The sequence below is a fragment of the Jaculus jaculus genome, chromosome 7 (genome assembly GCF_020740685.1).
Source record: "Jaculus jaculus isolate mJacJac1 chromosome 7, mJacJac1.mat.Y.cur, whole genome shotgun sequence".
Classification (NCBI taxonomy): domain Eukaryota; kingdom Metazoa; phylum Chordata; class Mammalia; order Rodentia; family Dipodidae; genus Jaculus; species Jaculus jaculus.
This window is the reverse complement of record NC_059108.1, coordinates 136786262-136810205: the sequence shown is the minus strand read 5'-3', so window position 1 is coordinate 136810205 and position 23944 is coordinate 136786262. Positions and strand designations below refer to the sequence as shown.

Below are 23944 nucleotides of genomic sequence, written 5' to 3'. Positions count from 1 at the left end.
CATTTTTTACAAAACAGAAATTGCCAGGACTCAGGTCAGACTTGCTGAATGACAATTTCTGAAGGAGGAAATCTTTCTGCTTGATGTTTTTGGTTAAGTGTCTCAGGTGAAGATTTCCTGCCTTTACAGTGGTTGCATGTCTCATATATGAACATACCATGTTTCTCCCCTACTTCCCAGTGCTGAGGATCAAATCAGGTCCTTAAATATTATAAGCAAATGCTCTACCAATGAACTGTACTCAGCCCTTGACACACCACCATCCATTATTTGTTAAGCAGTCCCCTGCCGTTGAACATTTAAGTTACTCCAGTGTTTGTCATGATGATCTCCACACGTGTTCGTCACGTAGTTGCCCAGGTGCAGGCAGGAGTTCAAATAGGACAGGCCCCCCAGGAGTGAAACTGATTCTCTAATGTCTTCGCGTTTGAATCATGGAACCCAGTAGTGTGCTCTGTGGTGGTGCTTGGAATTGAACCCAGAGCCTGGTACGTGTTAAGCACATGCCTCGCCACTGAGCTATACCCCAGGGCCAAGGCTGAATCTTATAAACCTGTGCAGTCAGGACCAATCCATCTACTAGAAAAATAGTCTGGGTCACATATATTATTGGAAATTTTCAGCAGTGCTATTAATTTTTTTGTTTGTTTGTTTGTTTGTTGAGATAGGGTTTCACACTAGTCTAGACTGACCTGGAACTCACTATATAGTCTCAGGGTGGCCTTGAGCTTACAGCGATCCTCCTACCTCTGCCGCTACGATTGCTGGCATTAAAGGTGTGTGCCACCACACCCGGCTCAGCAGTGGCATTAATTTTTGATGTCTTTTACTTAATCTGATATCAAAAATATCTCACCATAATACAAATAAAATTATTAATGAAAACTGTTTACTGTAGCATAAATATTTATTTGTCCATACCCTCACTCATATGTCGAACAAAGTGACGGTCGGTATTAGGAGAAACACAGGGCTTAAGGGGTTGGCTAGGTCATGAGGTGGCATCTGTGAATGGAATTAGTGTTTTTACAAAAGAGGCCCCAGAAAGCCCCCTCATCCCTGTCCCACACAGGGATTCAGAGACGAGGCAGTAACTTGCCAGGACCTCAATCTTAGACTTCTCGGCCCTCAGAACTGTGAGAAACAAATTTCTGTTGTTTATAAGCCTCCTGGTTTATGGTACTGTGGTCCAGAAACCAGAATGGACTAAATGCCCCACATCTGTTTTTCATGTTGTCTCTGAAAACTAGTGTGAAGTTTATACTTAGAGCATGTTTCAACTCGGGCTGGCCCCGGGCAAGCTAGGTGATCTCCAGTTACGCAGTGCGCACCTAAAGCTTTTATTATACTTGGTGGGCACGTACAGGGACAAGGAGCCCACGGAGCTCTCAGCGCTGGGGGGGGGGTGAGCTGGGGTGCAGGAGGGAGGACAGAATTTGGGGGCAGCCACTCAGGGAGGTGAAGCAGCTTCTCTGTGGCCTCTCATAGTTTAGCAGGGGCGGCCTAGGGAAGGCAGGGTACGCGCTACCATCGTGCCCATTTCAGCAAGGGCAACGTGAGGTCCACAGCTGCCACCCACTATTACCCAGCCAACAAGTTCAGAAGCCAGACCAGAACGGAACCTTCACATTCCGGAGCCTTTGCTTCCCTTTGAGCCTGCTTGCGTCTTCAGGATGGATAGTCAGAGGCCATCCCTACACTGCCGGTGCTAAGAGAGCAGTTAAATTAAGCAGTTAAATTAAGTCCATTCTCAAAGCATTCATTCCCTAGTGGGGTTAGAGTACGGGTTTAACACGTACACTGGGGCCCCCTGGTGTGCAGCTGTGTTATTGCAAAGGGCCTTCTGGGCCTGCCTAGACCAATTAATTGGATATGTAAAAATGTGGCAACTATACGTGAAGGTCTTTGAAATTGAAGAAGTGGAAGAGGAAGCGGGAGCAGGCGGCTGGTGTCACACGGTCACATCAGCGTGGAGGGAGCTGAGAGCAAGAAAGTGGCAAATTGGCCTGGGCTATAACACCGAAAGGCCCCTAGTGACAGACACACTTTAAGCAAGCATCCAGGGCCTAAAGGTTCCACAACCTTCCCCAAACAGTGCCACTAACTGGGGATTAAGTATTCAAACACACAATAATATGGGAGACATTTTGCATTCAAACCACAAAATATATTTGGTGTTTAAAAGGAATCTACGGATTTTTTTTGGGGGGGGGGTTCAAAGTAGAGTCTCACTCTGGCCCAGGCTGACCTGGAATTCACTAGATATTCTCAGGGTGGCCTCTAACTCACAGCGATCCTCCTACCTCTGCCTCCCGAGTGCTGGGATTAAAGGTGTGCGCCACCACGCCTGGTTCTGAATCAGTGGATTTTTGCATGTTTAGAATTCCGCTCTCTGGGGGGGGGGTTCAGCCTACAACCCTTTTCCTTCAGTCTCTGGCATTTTAGGGAGGGTGTCAATCAAGTGCCCTGCTTTCTCCTGGTCAAAAGGTGCACCTAAGGCTGGAGAGATGGTTAAGGCATTGTGTATGAAGCCTAAGAATTTGTGTTCAAACCTCCAGGTCCCATGTAAGCCAGATGCACAATGACGCAAGCATGCAATGTCTCACATACACCATAAGGGGGTGCACTCATTAGGAGTTCCTTTGCAGCAGCTAATGCCCTGGTGCACCCATTCTTTTTTTCTCTCCCTCTCTCTGCCTCTCTTGCTCTCAAAAAATAAATTTAAAAAAAAAGGTGCACCTGGAGGTGGAATGTTAGATGGACACAGAAGTGCTGGGCTGACAGCGTTCGTTAGCGAGGCCGGCGGCACTGCCTGCTCGCTCAGCCATTCTGCTCTTAACGCTAACGACGACTCTTAACTCCAACGATGGGTTCCATCTTCGTTATCTCCAGAATGACTTAAAAGGCAGCATGGTACATTTCACTCCATTCTACTTCACTTTGGAAATGTAAACACTTTTTTTTTTTCATAAGTACCAGAGGAATGGGAGAATTTCCTTCCTAACTGTGTAGCAACTCATTCTCTAGAGGGTAAAGGATCGTCAACCATGACAGTCGTGTGTCACATCACGTTTCAGTCCGTGCAGATGGCCACAGATGACGGTGGTCCTGTCAGATTAGGATGGGGCTGGGAGCTTTCTGTCATCTATGTGTGTCATCATAACCCAAGGCGGTACTCAACCTATGTAAGATCGAGGTTTTGTTCCCCAGCACTGAAAAGAAAATAAACAATCTCTAAGTGTCTGAACACCAGCAGAGCCACAAAAAGAGCAGAACAGCTTTAAACCGGCTCTGTTTAAATGGGGAGACTAGGACTCTTGCCTGCTGGTACTGGACACTGCACTGTAACTCCTCAGCAATTAACAGCAAACTGACTTGAGAGGCTGGGGGCACCACTTAGGAGAGCTTCTTAGAGGGTCACTTCCCTACCTTCATTTCTGTCCCCTGTCTTTACCAGTCCCATGCTCCTGTGCCACCACAAGCCCCACTAATGTGACATCCAACAGCAAGGAGGCACATTCCATTCTCTCTTTTTTTAAAGATTTACTTCTATTTACAGAGAGAAGGGGAGAGAGAGGAAGAAAGAGTGAGAATGGGTATGCCAGGGCCTTCCGCCACCGCATGCATCTGGCTTACATGGGACCTGGAGAATCGAACCAGTGTCCTTAGGCTTCTCAGGTATACACCATAACTGCTAAGCCATCTCTCCAGCCCACATCCCATTACTATTATTTTTATTTATTTATTTATTTATTATTATTTTGGTTTTTTGAGGTAGGGTCTCACTGTAGCTCAAGCTGACCTGGATTCACTATGTAGCCTCAGGGTGGCCTTGAACTTGTGGTGATCCTCCTGCCTCTGCCTCCTGAGTGCTGGGATTAAAGGCGTGCACCACCACGCCCGGCTACCACATCCCACTTTTTACCCAGCAACCCCACACATTGCATCTCCACTCTTTAATGTTTCATTTATATATTTATTTATTTGATAGAGAGAAAGAAAGAGAGAAAGAGAATGCATGCACCAGGGGCTCCATCCACTGCAAACAAACTCCAGATGCATGTGCCACTTTGTGCATCTGGCCTATGTGAGTACTGGGGAATCAAACCTTGGTCCTTTGGCTTTGCAGGAAAGCACCTTAACCATTGAGCCCTCTCTCCAGCCCCTGCATCTCCATTCTTGACTAGATCTCACGGCCAAAAGAGGGGCTGGACCCAACCCCCAAAGCTGGGAGTTAGCACCAAGTGATTTATTTTTATTTTTATTTATTTATTACAGTCAAAGGGAGAGAGAGTGAGAATGGGCACACCAGGGCTTCTAGCCACTGCAAATGAACTCCAGATGCACGTGCCGCTATGTGCATCTGGCTTACGTGGGACCTGGAGAATCAAACCTGGGTCCTTAGTTAGGCATGCACCTCAACTGCTAAGCCATCTCTCCAGCCCTATTTTTAAAATCATATTTGTAAATATTTTTTTAATTTGTCTTGATTTATTCAAAGTTATAGAACAATGACACACACAGAGTGACATCACCATAGCTGATGAGTGTGTTGGTCAGTTACGGTGCTGCTGTGGTAACTGCCTGAGAGAAACTCCCGAGAAGAGAAACAATGCACTTTGGCTCATGGTTTCAGAGGTTTTGGCCATGGTCAACCAGTTCCCTTTTTCTGGGCCTATGGAGAGGGAGAAAAATGATCACAGAAGGGTGTGGAGGAGCAAAGCTGCTCTCCTCGGGGTAGAATGAGAGATATGAAGGGAACAGTGTCTCCATTTCTTCCAACTAGACCCCACTGCCTACTTCCTACCCCTCCCAACCATGGCAGTGTATCACAGACCCCTAAAGAACTAATCCATTGATACTGTCAGAATCCAGTCACTTCCACAGAGCCTGTAGTTGGTAACCAAACCTTTAATACAGCTTTTGGGGGGCATTTCAGATTCAAACCAGAATACCTAGTAATGTTGGAGAACATGTTAGCACATTCACAGTGCTCCCACACTCCCGTGGAATGAATGTCAATGGACTTCCATTTGGTTTTAATTTTTGCCCATGACTATATATGAGTTAACCATCACTAATCCTTGGAGAGAGTGTCTAGATCAAGCCTTGAATTGCTATCAACAGTATGAGAAAAGGGTTCCTGAGACCAGAAATAACTGTTGATGGCAACTTGATAACCAGGCTGTTTCAAGAGACCATCCAATTGAGTGACAAAGTGAATGAGTTATGAGATTATGATTCTGTATGCTTAGAAAATGCAGAAATGGAGCTGGAGAGATGGGTCAGCAGTCAAGGGCCCTTGTATTTAAAGCCTGATGGTCCAGGTTTAATTGCCCAGTACCCACTTAAAGCTGGATACACAAAATGGCATGTGCACCTGGAGTTCTTCTGCAGTGGCAGGAGGCTGGCATGCCATATTCCTTCTTTTTCTGTTAAACAAATAGATAAATAACTAAAAATATTTAAAAAGAAAATGTAGAAATATTTGGAGGAAATTTTTGGCCTCAGAATGTTCATTAAAGGAGGCAACGACTCTTTGCCTTAGGACAAAGTTACTGTAGCAGGTGCAAAAGGTCTTGTAAAGCCATATATATTGTGAATAAATGTGAGTGGTGATGTGGGAACCAACTGTGTGTTTGCTTAGAAGGATGAAAATGGAGACTCAGGGAAATACTGTTTCAAGCTAAGCATAATATTTTCTCCTAGGAGGTGTTATTGGAAACTCAAGATGATCAAACTTTGCTTCGAGACCATAGAAGTGACACTGGAAGCAAAAAGAGCCATGTTGTCAGAACCTTAAGTCCATCAAATGAGACCACCTTTCAGTTAGTGTTTTTAAGGGGAACTCTATAAATTACATCACACTCATGTTTTATTTAAGATGCTCTAAAAAGTATCATTGCTAATGCTAACTTTAAATTCAGGTTTTTCACGTTTAACACAATCCCACGGGTCATGGTAAGCTGTAAGGAGTTTGTCTTCCACCTCTGCCGATTCTAACCCAGTTTTCTTCCATCTAATGTCACCAAGGTGATTGATTGTTCTGCATGTGTCCTTTCTGTCATAATTCAGCCATTCTTCTTCTCCATTTACAAAGGGCACCAGTTTACAAGCATCGTTCTGTTCCTTGCACTTCCTTGATGTATTTTGGAGATTTTATCGTATTATCACACAGAAGGACGCCTCCTTCTTTTTGGGGCTCCCAGTATCACTTTCCTTGGATATGTCATCCTCCATGTTGCCGGTTCTTTTGATGGATATTTATTTCTAATTTTTTACTGTTATGAATCTTTCTGCGATATCCTTGCAAATGGGGCAATACTAGCGTTCAGGGGGTGAAATGCATTCCTGTAAGGACAAAGAAATCCTTGTCCCGTCCTTTATACCACTCTCATACGCAAACAGTAGATAAGCAGATACGTAGTGTAACTGTGGCATCGATATTACTAGAGAGCACAATTAGAGCAATATTTAAAATGCTCCCTCAGATCACACCCAGGAAAAAATAGTTGGGAAACATTTCCGCAGCCCAATCTGCAGTGTCAAAGGAGTACAGGACAGCCGGGCGTGGTGGCATTCACCTTTAAGCTCGGCTCTGGGGACGCTGAGGTAGGAGGATCACCATGAACTCAAGGCCAGGCTAGGGGCCACAGAGTGAGTTTCAGGTCCGAATGGGCTAGAGTGACATCCTACCTCAAAAACAAAACAAAATCTTGGAGTACAGGATTGCAAGCTCTAATTGGCTTGGGTCCAGCTTGAGGTGTCAAAGTCGGGAGGTTATGAAAAGGAGAAACTGAGGTGACTGCTGGAGCGCACTCAGCAACTTTTCAGTCTTGAGGCTGTGCGGCTGCCTGGAGACTCTGCCGTGGGTGTGGAGAGCAGAGCGTGGGGTGCAGGAGGGACGCCTCTTTCTCCACTCAGAATCACTTGACCCATTATCATGTTTTTAATTCGCTTCAGAACTTTTAGGTTTTTTTTTTTTGTTTGTTTGTTTTTTTAAAAAAGGCCTCACAGGGCTGGAGAGATGGCTTAGCGGTTAAGTGCTTGCCTGTGAAGCCTAAGGACCCCGGTTCGAGGCTCGGTTCCCCAGGCCCCACGTTAGCCAGATGCACAAGGGGGCGCACGCGTCTGGAGTTCGTTTGCAGAGGCTGGAAGCCCTGGCGCGCCCATTCTCTCTCTCTCCCTCTATCTGTCTTTCTCTCTGTGTCTGTCGCTCTCAAATAAATAAATAAAATCTTTAAAAAAAAAAAAAGGCTCACAATGTTGTTACTCATTTAAAGTCTATTCATGAGCTACGTTGGCACCAATATCACATAACGCTTCAACACCCTTCAAGGAAATTACTGTTGACATCCTTTGAAAGAGAAATGAAGGACTGATGTCCAAGGTAGATCCATTTAAAAATGACTGTATGTTCTGCTCTTGTGCGGGCCAGTGTAAACACCATCTTACCACTGAAGAGATAGTGGGGTTCACACACAGCTCCCTGTTTCTTGCAAAAAAAGAAACTGTTCCCGCACAAACAGCAGGAAGCCTTTCCCCCTACCATGCCCGGCCGCTTCCTTTTGCAGTCCATCACCCCATTTTCTTCCTCCCCAGCTGTTGCCAGCCCTCCCCCAGCCTTCTGGGTCCCAACCAGCTTCCTGTCTCTGACTGGACAAGACAGTTTCCATTCCTGTTGTACTTCAGGAGAGGAGTCAGCTGGGAGGAGTGTGCAGACTTGGGCGTGAGAGCCAAGAGGTGTCAGTGAAGGGCTGGGCTGTAGCTTGGTGATGTAACGCTTGCTTATCACGTGCAAGGCTCTGGGGGAGGGGGGTCAGCAAAATGCCAATGTGTGTGTATGGTGGGGTCTCCTCACCCATCTTAGGGGCCTGCACTAGGAGTCCTGGATAGCTGCTTAGTGCTCCCAAAATCTGCCCCCTCCCGTCCCACTAGTTTTTGATACATTTAAGTAATATTAAAAGAATATTCGTTGGGAGTGTGTCTGTTAATTTACCTACCCAGCACATTCTGTCCAGCCTGGATTAGTCTTCCTTTTTTCCATGATAGCCCTTGTTTTTGGAAACCTGCATTTAAAAAGACAAAAGTTGGTCGGGCGTGGTGGCGCACGCCTTTAATCCCAGCACTCGGGAGGCAGAGTAGGAGGGTCACCATGAGTTCAAGGCCACCCTGAGACTACATAGTGAATTCCAGGTCAGCCTGGACTAGAGTGAGACCCTACCTCGAAAAACAAAACAAACAAAAGACAAAAGTTGAATTGAATTGGACGGCTCCGTGGGTATACTGCTTATGGGCGCATCGCTGAGGACCTGAGTTTGGGTCCCCAGGACCCAAGGTGGTGGAATCCTAGCGACTAGGAGGGGAGACAGGAAGAGGGGAGACAGGAAGATCTCTGGGGCTTGTTGGCCGGCTCGTCTAGCCAAATTGGTGAGCTCTAAGTTCACGGAAAGATCCTGTTTCAAAAAAATAAGGTAGGGCCGGGCATGGTGGCACATGCCTTTAATCCCGGCACTCGGGAGGCGGAGTTCAAGGCCATCCTGAGATTACATAGTGAATTCCAGATCAGCCTGGGCTACAGTGAAACCTTACCTTGAAAAGCCAAAGAAAAAAAAAAAAAAGGTAGTGAGTGAGTTTTCGAGAAAGACACTGGAAGGCAGCCTCTGGCCTCCACACACATAAACACACATGCCCACACACATATGATCAAGAATACATGCATGCACACACACTACGCCCATATACATGAGGAAAAAAAAAAACAAACCAACAGACGAAAGTCCCTGAAACCATAAATAAAACCTTGGGACATTTGATGGCAGAACACAGGCGTGACAAAACTCAGCAGGGCCCAAGAGAAAAGTCAAGGAGAAGCTGGTGGAGCTCTGCCCACCAGGAGGTTCCTGTCCCGGCAGTCCAGACAGACACTCTCAGGGGTCAGTGAAGCTCAGCCAACGAGGAGGAAACGTGAGCGAGCATGATGACCGGTTGGCACAGAAAGAAATGCTTGTGGCATCTGATGGGCCACCTCGCTAGTAACAGATAGAAATGCAGGTGGCACCGAGGCACTTTGCGGTCTTCTACAGAAGCGGGATCCCCCTCTTCCTCCCTCTGCGCTCATCTGAGTTCTCCTCGGCTGGAGACACTGCGGGTGATGGTTCCCACATCCAGCGCCTCTGCCCCCCAGGGCTGGAAGGAGCATGTGGGATGCCCCGGTGAGACGAGGCTGGCGCGGGGGCAAAGCCCCTGACGTCTTTGTTTCCCCGGGTCATTGCACGCTGGCTGACAGGGTGGTTCTGTGGGTTGGCAGCTGCCAGGCATGTGTTCTCATTCAAAACCAAGGAAACAGAACCAAAACGACGCCCAGCAGGGCGTGCATCGAGGCAGCGTTGGCGATGCTACGTTCCGGCTCAAGCGACGCTTAGAGCAGCTGCGGTTATCTTGTGAGGCACCGGGGCCCTGGCCGCTCAGATAGAACTTCTGGAAAAGTTCTGAAGTTTTTTCACCACAACTTTTTCTGTGGTGTGGCACTTTGGTGCCCTCTAGAGTGTGTTGTGATAACTACAGCCACATTCTTGGGAGGAGTTGATTTTTTTTAAAAAATTATTTATTATTAATTAATTTATTTATTTGAGAGGGAGAGAGAGGGAGAGAGAGAGAGAGAGAGAGAGAGAGAGAGAGAGAGAGAGAGAGAGAGAGAGAGAGGGAGAGAGGGAGGGGGGAAGAGAGGGAGGGAGGGAGGGAGGGAGGGAGAGAGAGAGAGAGAGAGAGAGAGAGAGAGGAGATGAGAATATGTGCACCAGGGCCTCCATCCACTGCAAAAAAAATTCTCCAGACACACGTGCCACCTTGTGCATCTGGCATATTTGGGGGCATTTGGCTTTACAGACAAGCGCTTTAATCACTAAGCCATCTCTCCAGCCCCAGGAGTTGATGTTTTAAAAAGCTTTAGGTTGGACAAGTACTAGGCTTCGTTGTGATATTTTCGCACATATGGATCATTCTATTTTGTTATAACTTGTTCCCATCCCCAGTGCCCTCCCATATCCCCTTATAATCCCTTGCTGGTTCCCTTCCTTCACCCACTTCTGCCTTTCTGATCACATGGGTTCCAGGGCTGTCAGAGGACCCAGTCTCTGCAGACTGGGAGCAATGATACAAGGTCCATCCACATACCACACAAGTTTAGAGTATCTAAATGATAGTTCAACACAGCTCACTGTTCATCCTTGAGAAAAGCAACGCTAGGCAGAGGAGCTTGCTTGTGCTATGGATCCAGGCCCCTGGTGTCCTCTTTACCTGAACACCACAAGCAAGCAAGGCAGGTGGCCAGATATCTGTCCCAGTCACAGAAGCCTAGGAAAGGATCAAGGCACTTTTAGTGATGTACAGATATCAAACACTTTCCAGCTTTTAGGTTTTTTCTGTTTTTTTGAAAGTAGGGTTTCACACTAGCTCTTGCTGACTTGGAATTCACTATGTAGTCTCAGGCTGGCCTCAAACCCACGGCATTCCTCCTACCTCTGCCTCCTGAGTGCTGGGATTAAAGGTGTGTGCCACCACACCCAGCTGTGTTTTTAAAAAATGTTGCTGAGAGGAAGAGGGTAAGCATTTATGGACTTGTCAGGGCCTTCTGCTGTTACAAAAACAACAACAAACCGCAAGATGCATGCACCACTTTGTGACTTTGTGCTTCTGGCTTTTGTGGATACTGGGAAATCAAACTCTGGCTGTCAGGGTTTGCAAGCAAGTTCCTTTGACTGCTAAGCCCCATCTCTCCAGCCCTAGTTTTTTTCTGGAGTACCATTTACTTAGAAAGACTTTTGAGAAAACCTAATAAAAGCCCCAGCTACATTCCCTAACGAGGTTTTCATTCTTACAAAGGCTGGGCAGCATCAGCCTCCGGGGTGAAGAAAGGCCGGCGGGAAGAGCTCATGTCCTTGCAGTGACAAGACAGCATCCCCGGGGGGCGCTCACAGGCCCACCTGCCCCAGCTCCACTGGACTTTCCTGGCATCGGGCTTCGACGTGATAAATATTCAGGCAGCTTTGCATAGGAGGCCAGAGGTTGTCTTGGTTTCTTTTCAATGGTGGTTCAAGTACTTAGTGGTTCTTGCTTCCCAGTTTGCAAAGAGTTGTTATTTCAATGGGCCAAATTCACTGTAGAGCCTTCTGTTCTTATTTTTAGAACACTTCCAGACTGTGTGTGTGTGAGAGAGGAGAGAGAGAGATGGGGTGTGTGTGTGTGGGGGGGGGTCATTCCTGCCCCCTCCCCAGAGGCTATGAGAGCACATGGCTTTCTCTTCCTCCTCTAAGCTCTTTTCCCAGAACGACTTTCTGCTGATTCGCTTAGGGATTGGGAGAACCGGATAGGAAGTTCAGAGAAGTTTTATAGGAGTCGTCAAGCCACACAGCACCATGAAAACTGTTCATGTGCATTTGAAGGTAGTTGAACTCTCCTGGGAGCAGACCCTGGGTTTTGTATGTGCATGTTCGGGTGTGCACATATGCTGGTCAGAGGATGATCTCAGGGTGTTCTTCGTCACTTTTCGCCTTATTTGAGAAGGGTCTTTCTTGTCAGTTGCCACTGCCAGTGCTAGATTAGCTGTCCTGCGAATTTTCTTATTTTACCTGACTCCATCTCACACTGCTTTGGGGTCATTGATGTACATGCTATCTGTATCCAGCGTTATGTGGATCCTGGGGGATCTGAACTCTGGCCGTTAGGTTTGCACAACAAGCACTGAGCCATCTCCCCAGCCCAGACTCTGGATCGTAACCATCTTTTACAATATTCTTTCTACTGGAAACCCCATCTGCTAATTCAATCAGGACTCAAATTAATTTGCATGTTGGGCATTGTGCCCAGCCCTGGACACACACTGATGATTAAGACGGACTGGTGCCTGTCTTGGGAATCTACCAACTAGGAGATGAAGACTTGGCAAGTGCTGTAATCAATGATAAGAAAGGCTAGCAAGGAACTGGAAGGCTGCTTCCTAGATGGACCCGACTCAGTGTGGGCATAGGCAAGTCTGGGCAGTGACTGGAGGAGCAGCATGAGCCGGGAGAGCAGCCTCAGGCTGAGAGAGCTGAAGCAGGGATGCTCTGTGGTGCACATGCCCCATTTGCTCTGCTCATCTCTTCCACCCGCTCAGGTATTTCAGGAGAACGGATGGGGGTGGTTCTGTTCTAAATCTGGTAGCAGTTGCAGTAGAAGCTTGTGAAAATTGCAACCAGGGAAACAGCTTGGTCACGAGAACCTTCTGAGGGACGTCCAAGAGGGTGAGCTGGTGTCACCCTTGTGTTTCCACCATCCATAACAGCACAAGCTACGTGCACAGATGTTATCTAGAAGCAAGTCAACGCTGACATTACCATAACTAACCTACGATCTATAAGCAGCGTGCTGAGCTCTGCGTTCTAAGCAGCCTTGTGGCTGGTGACACTTTTGCTCTGAGGTCATATTTTTTCCCTCACACCAAGACCCTCCCCCCCCCCCCAATCCATAGAGAGACGTTGGCCACTTCCCAGATATTTGGCCAGCCAAGCCCAGGTGCCAGGCGTGCGAGTACAGGAGCTATCTGCGACATTCGGATCCTGCCAGCTGACCTATGGGGAGAAGCCTGGGTCTGTCTGCTGCTGAAGCCATGTGCCCAGCCCCTGGACAAGGTGGGGCACGGATGAGCTACTCCTCATGCGGTGAAGATGTCTTTTGTTTTGAAAAGCTGAACACAGCCTGGGATGCCGGCAAACACCCCTGAAAGTTCTAACAGCACAGAATCCCTGCAAACACCCCTGAAAGCCACAGCAGGACGGGACATATGCAAACACCCCTGAAAGCCACAACAGCTCGGGACACCTGCAAACGCTCCTGAAAGTCTTAACAGTATGATGTGCTTGAAAACACTCTTTAGAATTACAACACAGGCTCTTGGTTTTTCCTCTCCTGTCTCTTCTCTGGTAAGCCCCGTTTGCTGAGATGGGGGGACCTCTACTCTCCCATGGGCTCTCTACCCCCTCCTGCCTTCACATGGCAGGAGCTCTCTGCACCTTCTTTTCTCTTTCCTTCTCTTAATCTAATAAAGTGTAAATCTTAAAAAACTCCTAATGCGTGAGCTACCTGCAAACACTCCTTCGGCAGCACACGATAAGAAGAGCGGCTTGGGCTGGAGAGAAGGCTTAGTGGTTAAGCGCTTGCCTGTGAAGCCTAAGGACCCCGGTTCAAGGCTCGGTTCTCCAGGTCCCACGTTAGCCAGATGCACAAGGGGGCGCACGCGTCTGGAGTTCGTTTGCAGAGGCTGGAAGCCCTGGCGCGCCCATTCTCTCTCTCTCCCTCTATCTGACTTTCTCTCTGTGTCTGTCGCTCTCAAATAAATAAATTAAAAAAAAAATGACTTAAAAAAAAAAAAAAAAAGAAGAGCGGCTTGCCAGTGTGGACAGGCCGACATGTAGAGGGACAGATATTGTATGTTTCACTGTTATGCTTACCTGTTCCCCACGCGTGGGTCACACTCTGCTATCAATCTTATTTCACTGTGGTGAGAACTTGGGTTTTATAGTCAAGGCACACTTTCATCCGAATGTCAGTTTCATGAGGAACACCAGTTGAGCAATCATATGTCGCTTCATCTTTCTACCTTTGCTTTTTCTTCTGTTCAGCAGGAGTGCTGTGCATGGTACAGATGTTGCCACGTATTTCACATCCACTTCAATAATGCATGGGAAGCACTCAGTGCCTGTCACTGCACATGTTGTATTCAGTCAACGGTGACGATGACTTTTAGAGGACAAGAGCCCTTTAAATTTGTTTTTTCATTCCTAGTTGTTTTTCAATTCATTTTACATCTCAGTGCACGCACAGCGCCTCCAGTATAACTAAGACTGCTGCTAACGCCGGGTGTGGGAGCGCACACCTTTAATCCCAGCACTGAGGTGGGAGGATTGCTTTGAGTAGGAGGACAGCCTGGGGCTACAGAGTGAGTTCCAGGTCAGCCTGGGCTACAGTGAGACTCAACTTAGAACAAGACGATTGCTGAATGAAAGACAAAAACAAGACCTTATACACTTCAATGGGCAACTTTGCCTGTATATTATTTAGAGATAACCATTTTAGGACAATAGTGCATGTCCTTTCCATCATGAAGTCTAGTGCCAGTGAAAAAGTCAGTTTAATTACCTTTGGCTTTTTAAATTATATTTGGCATCCCAAACGTTGGATGGGACCTCAGTGATCGCTCCCCCACCCTCTTGCCAATCCAACCAGTCTTCAATGCTTGTGGAGGCCAGGTGGAGTGGCTTGCCCAAGGGTCCCCAGCCACTCACCTCAGACTTCTTCCTCTTAGCACCTTCCTCTCTTTCCCTGCATCTCAGGAACATGTGGTGGAGTTAAGACTGACCCCTAATCTCTCTTATCAGGCAACTGCAGCGTGGTGATGCGAAGTGCATGGGAATGCGTCTGTCCCACTGGTAGACGCAATGACAAAAGCCCTCATTGATGGTAATAGGCCTGATGGGATGCAACCAGCTTTTTTTGTTGTTCATGCTGGAGTTCAGCCCTGTGCATAGCCTTTCCTCTGTTCCGCTACTGTAAGACATTAACACCCTATTCATAACTTACTGAGCTGCATGCGCTAAGACTCATGGCTTAGCCAGCCTGAGCAAACAAAATGTCAATTTTGTTATGAGTTTGCTTTTAAGTCTCAAATAAATGATGGAACAGATACCAACTAAACAAAGTTAAGGCTCCTTCAAATGACGTTTTCCTTTGTCTTTGAAAACGTAAAGGCAGCTCCTCACAGCTCCAGTGTGGACTTGAACTGAAATATGTACTGTAATACATATTTCAGTTCAAGTCAAAATAGGGTTGGGCTGGAGAGATGGTTTAGTGGTTAAGATGCTTGCCGCGAAGCCAAAGGACCCAGGTTCAATTCCCCAGTACCCATGTAATCCAGATGCACATGATAGCAAATGCATCTGGAGTTCGTTTGCAGTGGCTAGAGGCCCTGGCACACCCATTTTCACTGTCTGTCTCAAATAAATACAAAGTAAAATCTTTAAAATAGGGCTATATAGGGAAATACTGTGCTGTTTTCCAGTCTCTGTGTAAGAAGTAAATTTTCATACATTGTGTAAGACATTACTAACCAACACTGTCCAAATAGTAAAGAAAACATGTGCAGGTTAGAACTCAAGTGAATTTTGTTGTAGATGAAACAAAGCCACTGTCCACCACTGTCCATTTTACACACAGAAAACCAGGAAGAGTCTGTATACATTTCCCAAGATTTCATTTAGAATACAGTTCAATCTATCTGATTTTTCTCAGAAAGCATCAAATGGGCAGGACATGGCAAAGGAGCGGGGAAGCCCAAATGGGTAAACTCTGATACTCACATCTGTGCTTTCATGGTTTGAAATAACCGTTTCCAGAAATGGTTTCTGTTTACCCCGAAACCTTGAATTGTGTAAAACTCAAAGGCATGCTCATTTTCAGATTTTGAGTCTTTTCTTGTGCTACTTGGGTCTTCTAATGCTTATGAGAAATTCTTTTACAAGCTGAGAGGTAAGTCATAATTCTTTCAGGAAGTAGAGGGAAGAAAAATGGAAGTTTGATTGAGAAATGATAAGTTTCCACATGAACAATATTAATGTTTGAGGTGGGTTCACTGTCATACTACTCCATTTACATGGGAAAATGCCATGATAATTCTTTGAAATGGGATTTAATATTCAATTCTGTATTAACACCATGTCATATTTTGATGAAGTTAATATAGAGAAGAACAACTTATCTTTAAGAAAATCAGTTTTGTTCAAAATGTAACATTGGCCAGGCGTGGTGGCGCACGCCTTTAATCCCAGCACTTGGGAGGCAGAGGTAGGAGGACTGCCGTGAGTTCGAGGCCACCCTGAGACTACATAGTGAACTCCAGGTCAGCCTGGGCTAGAGACCCTACCTCAACCCCATCCTAAAAAAAAGTAACATTAACAAAATGTTAACAGTTTGGTATAATTTTTAGGATCTAATGATACTCTTGTAAAATATATTTTATTTCTATATTAGAGAGAGAGAGAGAGAGAGAGAAAGGAGAATATGTACATACCAGGGCCTCTAGCCACTGCAGATGAACTCCAGACACATGTGCCACCATGTCCATCTGGCTTATGTGGGCACTGGGGAATTTAACCTGGATCTTGAGGCTTCTCAGGGCAAGTACCTTAACTACTAAGCCATCTCTTCAGCTCCTAATTATGCTCTTGTTGTACTTGATAGTGGCAGAAGTGGTATAAGAAGTATGAAAGGCCCTTGACATGGCAAGGCTTGCTTTTTGACTGTGAATTCTGAAGGTTTCGTATTCTTCAAAAAATATCTGGAATGCTGGGTATGACAGCACATACCTTTAATCCCAGCACTCAAGAGGCAGAGGTAGGAGGATCGCCATGAATTTGTGGCCACCCTGAGACTATAGAGTGAATTCCAGGTCAGCCTGGGCTACAGTGAGATCCTACCTTGAAACTAAAACAAACAAAAAATCTAGAAAAAAAAATCCCTTCTGTTTTCCACAGTTTCAACTACAGAAATTATTTCTAAGTTTTACTTATTATTATTATGATTATTTTTGTTTTTTCAAGGTAGGGTTTCACTCTAGTCTAGGCTGACCTGGAATTCACTCTGTATTCTCAGGGTGGCCTCGAACTCACAGCGATTCTCCTACCTCTGCCTCCCAAGTGCTGCGATTAAAGGCATGCGCCACCATGCCCGGCTTTTTTTTTTTTTAAATTTCTATTTTTTTTCAAGGTAGAGTCTCACTCTAGCCCAGGCTGACCTGGAATTCACTATGTAGTTCCAGAGTGGCCTTGAATTCATAGCGATCCTCCTATCTCTGCCTCCTGAGTGTTGGGATTAAAGGCGTGCACCACCACGCCCAGCTTATTTCTGATTTTTGAAGTGCATATGATCTATGCATGGCCGAGACAAGGACACAGTAGGCAAGGCCATGACAGGAGAGTGAGGAAACCCAGATAGGTGAACTCTGAAACCCTCCTCTCAGCCAAAGCAGATTTGAAAGGTGGCAGAAGCAATCTGTTAGTATCATACAGGAAGTTCAAAGAGGCTGTTTCCTCATCAAGTTATGTCTGATGAAGACCGAGGGTTTTACTGGGCAGAAAGGGGGTGTCCGGGAAAACCAGCATCACATCCGACTCTGGGCTGAACTGCCGAAATGCTAGTGGTGCTACTCAAGATGTCAGACATGTCCTTTTGTTTTACTCAAGGTCACCTTGGGGGTGGGTGTGTGCCTTGAAGTTAAAATGAGATACAACATCCCATCAGTAACAATTTGCATTATACTTTAAAATTCACTTGAGAGAAACTGGGTACACCAGGGGTTACATGGGTACTGGGGAATCAAACCTGGGTCCTTGGGCTTTGCAGGCAAGCGCCTTAACTGCTAAGTCATCTCTCTAACCCTGTGTTAAGACTTTTTATGCAAGGATCTGACACTGCTATGCTGGAACATTCTGCCTTGATCACCTCCTTGAGTTGGCTACTGGGGAGCTGAGGGTCAAGTCTACAGATCACTTGTAACTTGCTTTTATTTTGCTTACTGAGGATGGAACTGCTGGCCTCTCACATGGGTGGCAAGCCCTGTGTCCTGGGCCACGCTCTCAGCCCAACTTCATCTTGTGTACAAAGCTTACTGTTAGGCTAGTATAGCTCTCTTTTCTATTTCCTCTTTATTCAGATCTTATTTTAAATAGGCTTTACTATGTTGTATCTATGTGCCCCTATAAACCTGTTAAAATTCCCTGAGACAAGAGTATGCAGACAGACTTTAGATAAATTATACTATAATCAGGCTTATTATAATATAAACCACAGGCCGATTCACGTCATTTTACAAATGCTAATACTTACCAGCAAATGCATATTCTCCTAGGGCAATACCTGACTTTCAGCTTATAGGAATATGAATTATACAAGTTGAAAATGAAAAATGGATTCCAGTGCCCCAGATGAATGCACTCTAAAGTTTTTGAATTTCCAAAAAGCTTCACTGAAAAGTTGATTCTTTTGGGTTAAAAGCAGAGGACTGAATGGAAAGGCACTTGTGGGGCACTAAAGGATACAGCATGACCAGAGGTGAGATGTTTATTTCACAAGTTTCAAGACACAGTACAAAACAGGTCTGTACATCTCTCTATTAACAGGATTTGTTTACACAATTATATTACACATCACCAGCCTTTATACTCCACTTCATTAAATAGAAAATAAATTTACAAAAATGTCTACCATGGTGTTACTTCCTCATCTATTTATAGTGGTCACACTTTGATCATAACAGCATTGTTTTTAAATCAAAGAAAAAGTGTTGGCTGGCTTGTGAATAAATAGTAAAACCAGCATATTAAACGGCTTCCCCTCACATAACCAAAGGACCCTTCTCATGCACACAGAATCAGAATTTTATTGGTGCAAATAGTTACTTCAAGATACAAATCATCATTACTTGGGACTTAGAAGAAATTTAGTTTCTTTTCAAAGAATACTACACATTTTAAAACCGGATTATATCTCAGACTATATGACATTCAGAACTTTTATACTTTCACTTATAGTTGAGCAATGACTGATGAAAAAATTTTGCATAAAAATACTTTTGCTCTTATTTCTTGCACATGTTTAGTCATATTGTATAATCCTACTTTAGATTCACTTTTGAATACCAGCTGTCATTGGAGCAAATAGTGCCCTGTTTTTGTAGGCAGGGCAAGGGGGTGTTTACTTGAAGCATTTTGTTTTGAAATGTACATGTGAAATATTAGTTCAAGCCACTGTAAGAGGTTTTGCACATGTGGTTAGACATGGGTATGCATGCTACACACATGAAGAACTGAAGCTTTCATTTAGAGGCCCAGAAGAGCCTACTTCTAAAACATGGAAGAACAAACAGGAGCAGAGGAGAAAGGGGAAAAACAAATAATCCAAGTGAAAAACAAAATCCTATTTATAGAACACATATTTCCTGGAGGCTCTTCAATCCCATTGGTCATGAGCTCACTATCGAGTCACTGGCAGAAGCATTTAAGGCGTCTTAATAGTACATACAGGACAGATTAGTGACGACCAACCTTGTATGCAGAGGGAAGCAAATCTTTAAGACGATGACGATTAGTGATTTATTTATAAATTCATCTGGTTTAAGTGTTAGCAAATCTCGGAAATAAAAGCAGTCTTAGATTCACTTTTTTTTTTTTCCTTATGCCACTGACTAGTAACCAAGACTAAGCCTCACCAGAAAATGTAGAGAAACTCGAAACACAAAAATAAAGAACAAAACTCACCAATGCCACCTTTGTGACACACGACAGAAGCAAAGTGGATGGCCTCTGGGCTCAGAACTAGCAGTTAAGCAGCCAGGCGGGCGCTCAAGGGCAGAGGAAGGAGGAGGACAGCCGAGTCGCGGGAGGGCGGGGCAGGAAAGCCACGCTCTATCTGGTATATCTAAATCCTAACACTAGAACTCCTGAATCCTGGAGTTGGCTTAATGTCATTGACATTAACTAGCTTTATTGCCACTTTATTCAAATGGATGCCATTTGATTAGGTAAGGGTTGTGCATTGTTTTTTGGAGAAATACCAAACCCGATTCCTATTTTCTTAGGTACCATGCCCCGTGAATGACCAGGAAGGGGGAACAAAGCAGACTGGGAGTCTGAAAGAAGCCTTAGAACCGAGTTACTGTTGAACATACCGTTCAAACTTCTGAGAGCAAATGACCCAGGGTAGAAACAAGCCAAGGAAAGGAAGTCTGCAGAATCCGTAACGAACAAGGCCAGCAAGGGGAACATGACAGGAGTCTGCCAGAACACGAAGAGGGAGTCCACTTTCCCACCCAGCTCTAGGCAGTGTGTGCTATTTTACGAAAAGCTTTCTTCAAGTACTTACCATGGGAAGCAGAGACACACAAAGATGCCGCCCAGGCAAATATTAGGTGAATGGCAGAGGGAAAAAAGCTGCATTTATCTTAGGGGAATTTTCTAAGTTTTAAAATTAATTTCTTCGTGACCTGGGGTTTCATTATGTTGCCGGGCTGGTCTTGGAACTCCTGAAGTGATTCTCTTCTACCTAGCCTCCCAAAGCGCAGGGAGCTGGGAGCCCTGAGCTGTTACTTCTGAATAAATTACAACAGTGCCTCTAGGTGAAGTGTGGCCACTACATGAACGACGCTTGTTCTGCTCGAGGGGAGGTGGGGTGGGGGGCACTGAAGGTCTCACCATGCTGTGTACGCGTAAGACACCTACAAGAGCTGCCCACAGCAACATTCCACTTTGGAGAGAAGTATTTCTACTTCTCCAAGTTACGCTTTCATACGTGCAGTAGTCCTCTCTATGTCCACCTTTCACTTTGGAAGTGTGCAGCTGGGAGAAAAGTTTGCTTTCTGGATTTCCCATGCTACAGTAAGCACACAGAAATGTGCACAACTCCACATTTAGAGCCTTCACGCTCACTGTAGACCACTTAAACCCGGCAAAAACCCAAAGTGCTACAACACTACAAGTAATAAACTCCAGTTTTCTGGCAGCTGGGGGATTATGGGGAAAAAGCTAGAGATTAATATTCATAAAGCTGATGTCAGCTCACTGACTGGGTAAGGACTGGCAAACACCACCTTTTGATGATTAAAAAAAACATAAATTTGGATTGTTTCAATTCTTTCTTTCTTTCTTTTTTTTTTTTTGAGGTAGGGTCTCACTCTAGCCCAGGCTGACCTGGAATTCACTATGGAGTCTCAGGGTGGCCTCGAACTCATGGTGGTCGTCCTACCTCTGCCTCCCGAGTGCTGGGATTAAAGGTGTGCATATTTCAATTCTTTCAATTGGGCGATTATGTGATGTTCTTAATTTCTGTGTGTTTAAGCAGGCAATTCTGAAATATAATAGTCTAGAATTTCCTAATGTTGCTAAGGGAGGATGGTGACTATGAGAGGGGAATGACTTTCCACTGTTATCTGAAGCTGGCCTAAGTAAAGAGCTACCTGATCATACAGACCGGTACAAACAGGCTGTCCTCACTCACTTCGAGTCTGTGAGTTTTAGGACTGGAAGGTGAGTCAGTGTCTGCCATATCCCAACAACAGTATTTCATGTGTGAAGAATTCAGGAGGGAGATCGACCTGTTCTTTGTGCAATAAGAAATGCAAAGGAACATAAATCCTAGAAACAGATGCTCCCCTCCGGGAAAGCATCCGAAGTCTTTTAATATTGCTTTTGAATTCTCCAATTCAGTCCATCCTCTGGCTTCTGGGTCAAGGGTCTATATACTCCAACAAATAAGCAATATGCTGAGTAGGTGGGCAAATTCACGTTAGTGTAGGACCTTAGCTCTCCGAGTTTTCCTTCTAGTCCATTACCAAGCCGTGAAGTTCACACAGAATTCTTAAAACAAACCTTTCAGTTTCTGAGGAAGAGAAGCATGGCATAAAGTGTCATAATCGCCAGGAACAAGCAACCTCATCCCTTGAAATACGAAGTATGTCGAGTGTGTGTACTTGTGTGTGGACTGGCAGATTCTCTCAGCCACTACAGTTCCAAAACACTTAAGACATCCTTTTTTGTCTCTGACTTAAAAGGCAAGTTCTACTTTCAGACTTAAAAGCAGGTTTCTGGTTTAAACTTGCAATTAACTAGGTTTTCCCAAGTTCATCAGTTTTTAGTGTCAATGCTCAAGACCTTAATGAGGTGATATAAGAACTTATGCCCACTGAGATGACAGAAAGGACCCCATAAAGACAGCTGGATATGGCAGACATTACTTCGATGTCTCATGTATGCTTCCAGAAAGAAAGAAAGGAAAAAAAAAAAAAAGAAGAAAAAGAAAAGAGGAAAGCCACTGAGAATTGTTATTCTATATGGCACTGGAACAAACATTCAACTTAGTTTCTGTTAAGTTACTCATCCCTGAAAATAAAGGCGTCGGGTTCTAAGCCGCTTGAGGAACTCAATGCTTTCTTGCATCTCTTCCAGGAGGTGGCCACCATCCGGAGTCCTAAAACAAGTGTAAGTGTTCTCAGCAAACCAAGTTCCTTAGTGGTCACAGATCAAGGCTGGACGGATGGCCATTACTGTGGAGGCTGTTGCTCTGGTGGACCCTCCTGCTGGGGAGCAGCTGGCCGTGGCCCTGGGGGCCTGGGAATAGGCATGTCCTGGTGTTGCCTCTGCCTGTAGGCGATAACTGTTCCCAAGAGCAGCGCGATGATGGTCATGAGGTAAAGGTCCCACTCGGGTCCCAAAAGCTGGTCCATATCCAGTTGGGTAAATAAGTCTCGAATCTTAATGAAAATAATATAAAAACTATTATCACTTCAGTGTCAGAGAAGAACTGTGAAAGTTATGTCACTGATTAGAGATAAACATAGAACTGGAGGTTCTGTACTTTTTGAAACAATCTGCAATATGTTCTTTTAAAAAAGTGTTCAAAAGTCTTTAGTTAAAGCTGTTGGTCATGCATCCTGGGAACTGTGCTACTGTTTCTTGACAGTATGTCTAACAGAGTTCTTTCCCTCGGTGCTCCAATGAACCACTTTCCAATCATTTTTCACAGAATATATGAAAGGCACACTGGGACAACAAAGGAACAGAGGGAAAAATTATAATGTTGGCAGACACCAGCTTGCACTGACAACATACCCGTTAAGGAGCTCTGATCTAAGTGAGCGCTTTACCATTACTCTCATGTAACCGGCGACCAGTGTGCAACAGCTCAATAAATGCTGCTTTTTGGTTAAGGTCTGGTTAACTAAGATGCAGCCTACTTTAACATGTGAACTGCAACTCACAGGTTCTGTTCTCAGACTATAAGATTCTGGTTTTCTTTCACCACGAGTTCTGGAAGTTTCTGACCTCTGCTCACTCAAAAACAGAATAGACAGGCACGGTGGCACACACCTTTAGTCCCAGCACTTGGGAGGCACAGGTAGGACGATCACTGTGAGTTCAAGGCCACCCTGAGACTACATGGTGAATTCCAGGTCAGTCTGGGTTAGAGCAAGACCCTACCTTGAGAAACAACAACAACAACAACAACAAAAGAGTCAGAATAAATACACCTCACTACTTTCTCCATAATACATACTTGTTGGGATAGATGTTAAAATTTTCAGGAAAAAATTTACTGAAAACTACTATGTTCTCTGGAGGCTTTGTGCCCTTCTATGTGGCTTGACTTTCTTTTTTTTTGTTTTTTTCTGAGGTAGGGTCTCACTCTGGTCCAGGCTGACCTGGAATTAACTCTGTAGTCTCAGGGTGGCCTTGAATTCACGATCCTCCTACCTCTGCCTCCTGAGTGCTGGGATTAAAGGCGTGCGCCAGCATGCCCGGCTGGGTTGATTTTCTAATCAGCTATACTTATTACTCTTTTTTTAAAGTTAGAATATCTCACTGCTTGTATTTTTCTAGCTGGGCTATTTTATTGTTTTCTGTCTATTTTTGTATTAAAAAAACAGCAAAGCTACACTCTTTACGGTATATTACAATATTAAATCCTGGACTACAGTCAGTGAGAGAATGGTGAGAGACAGGGGTCTGAACTAGTCCTGAGAGAAGCTTGAGGATGCCACTGTCTGTCATCCTTTTCTATTTTTCTTCTTCTTTCTTTCCTTTCCTTCCTTCTTTGTTTCTTTGGTGTGGTATACCTGTGTGGTGCTAAGATCAAACCAAGGGCCTTTCACATACTAGGCAAGGGCTCCACTACTGAGTTACATCCTCAAACTCACGATTAGCTCTTTAGTTAAAGGAACAAGACTGTTTCAGCTGACCAGTTACAGCACACCTGGGTCACACGACAAAGAAACTACAAAGAGAAGCAGACAACCCACGTGAACAAGCAGCTGAGTGGACAAAGTCTGACCGTCCTGGGCTCTGCGGCCCATGTATGGAGG

General features: G+C 45.1%; 1 protein-coding gene across 1 annotated transcript in view; it reads right to left on the bottom strand.

The window, feature by feature from the left end:
* Window positions 1–18139: 18139 nt before the first annotated feature.
* Window positions 18140–23944, bottom strand: part of Sel1l (SEL1L adaptor subunit of ERAD E3 ubiquitin ligase) — a 55016-nt gene continuing 49211 nt past the window's right edge. Inside the window, exon 21 of the mRNA XM_004649362.2 lies at window positions 18140–22336. Coding sequence (XP_004649419.1) covers window positions 22127–22336 — 210 coding nt within the window. The 3' untranslated portion in view covers window positions 18140–22126. The remainder of the gene's footprint in view (window positions 22337–23944) is intronic.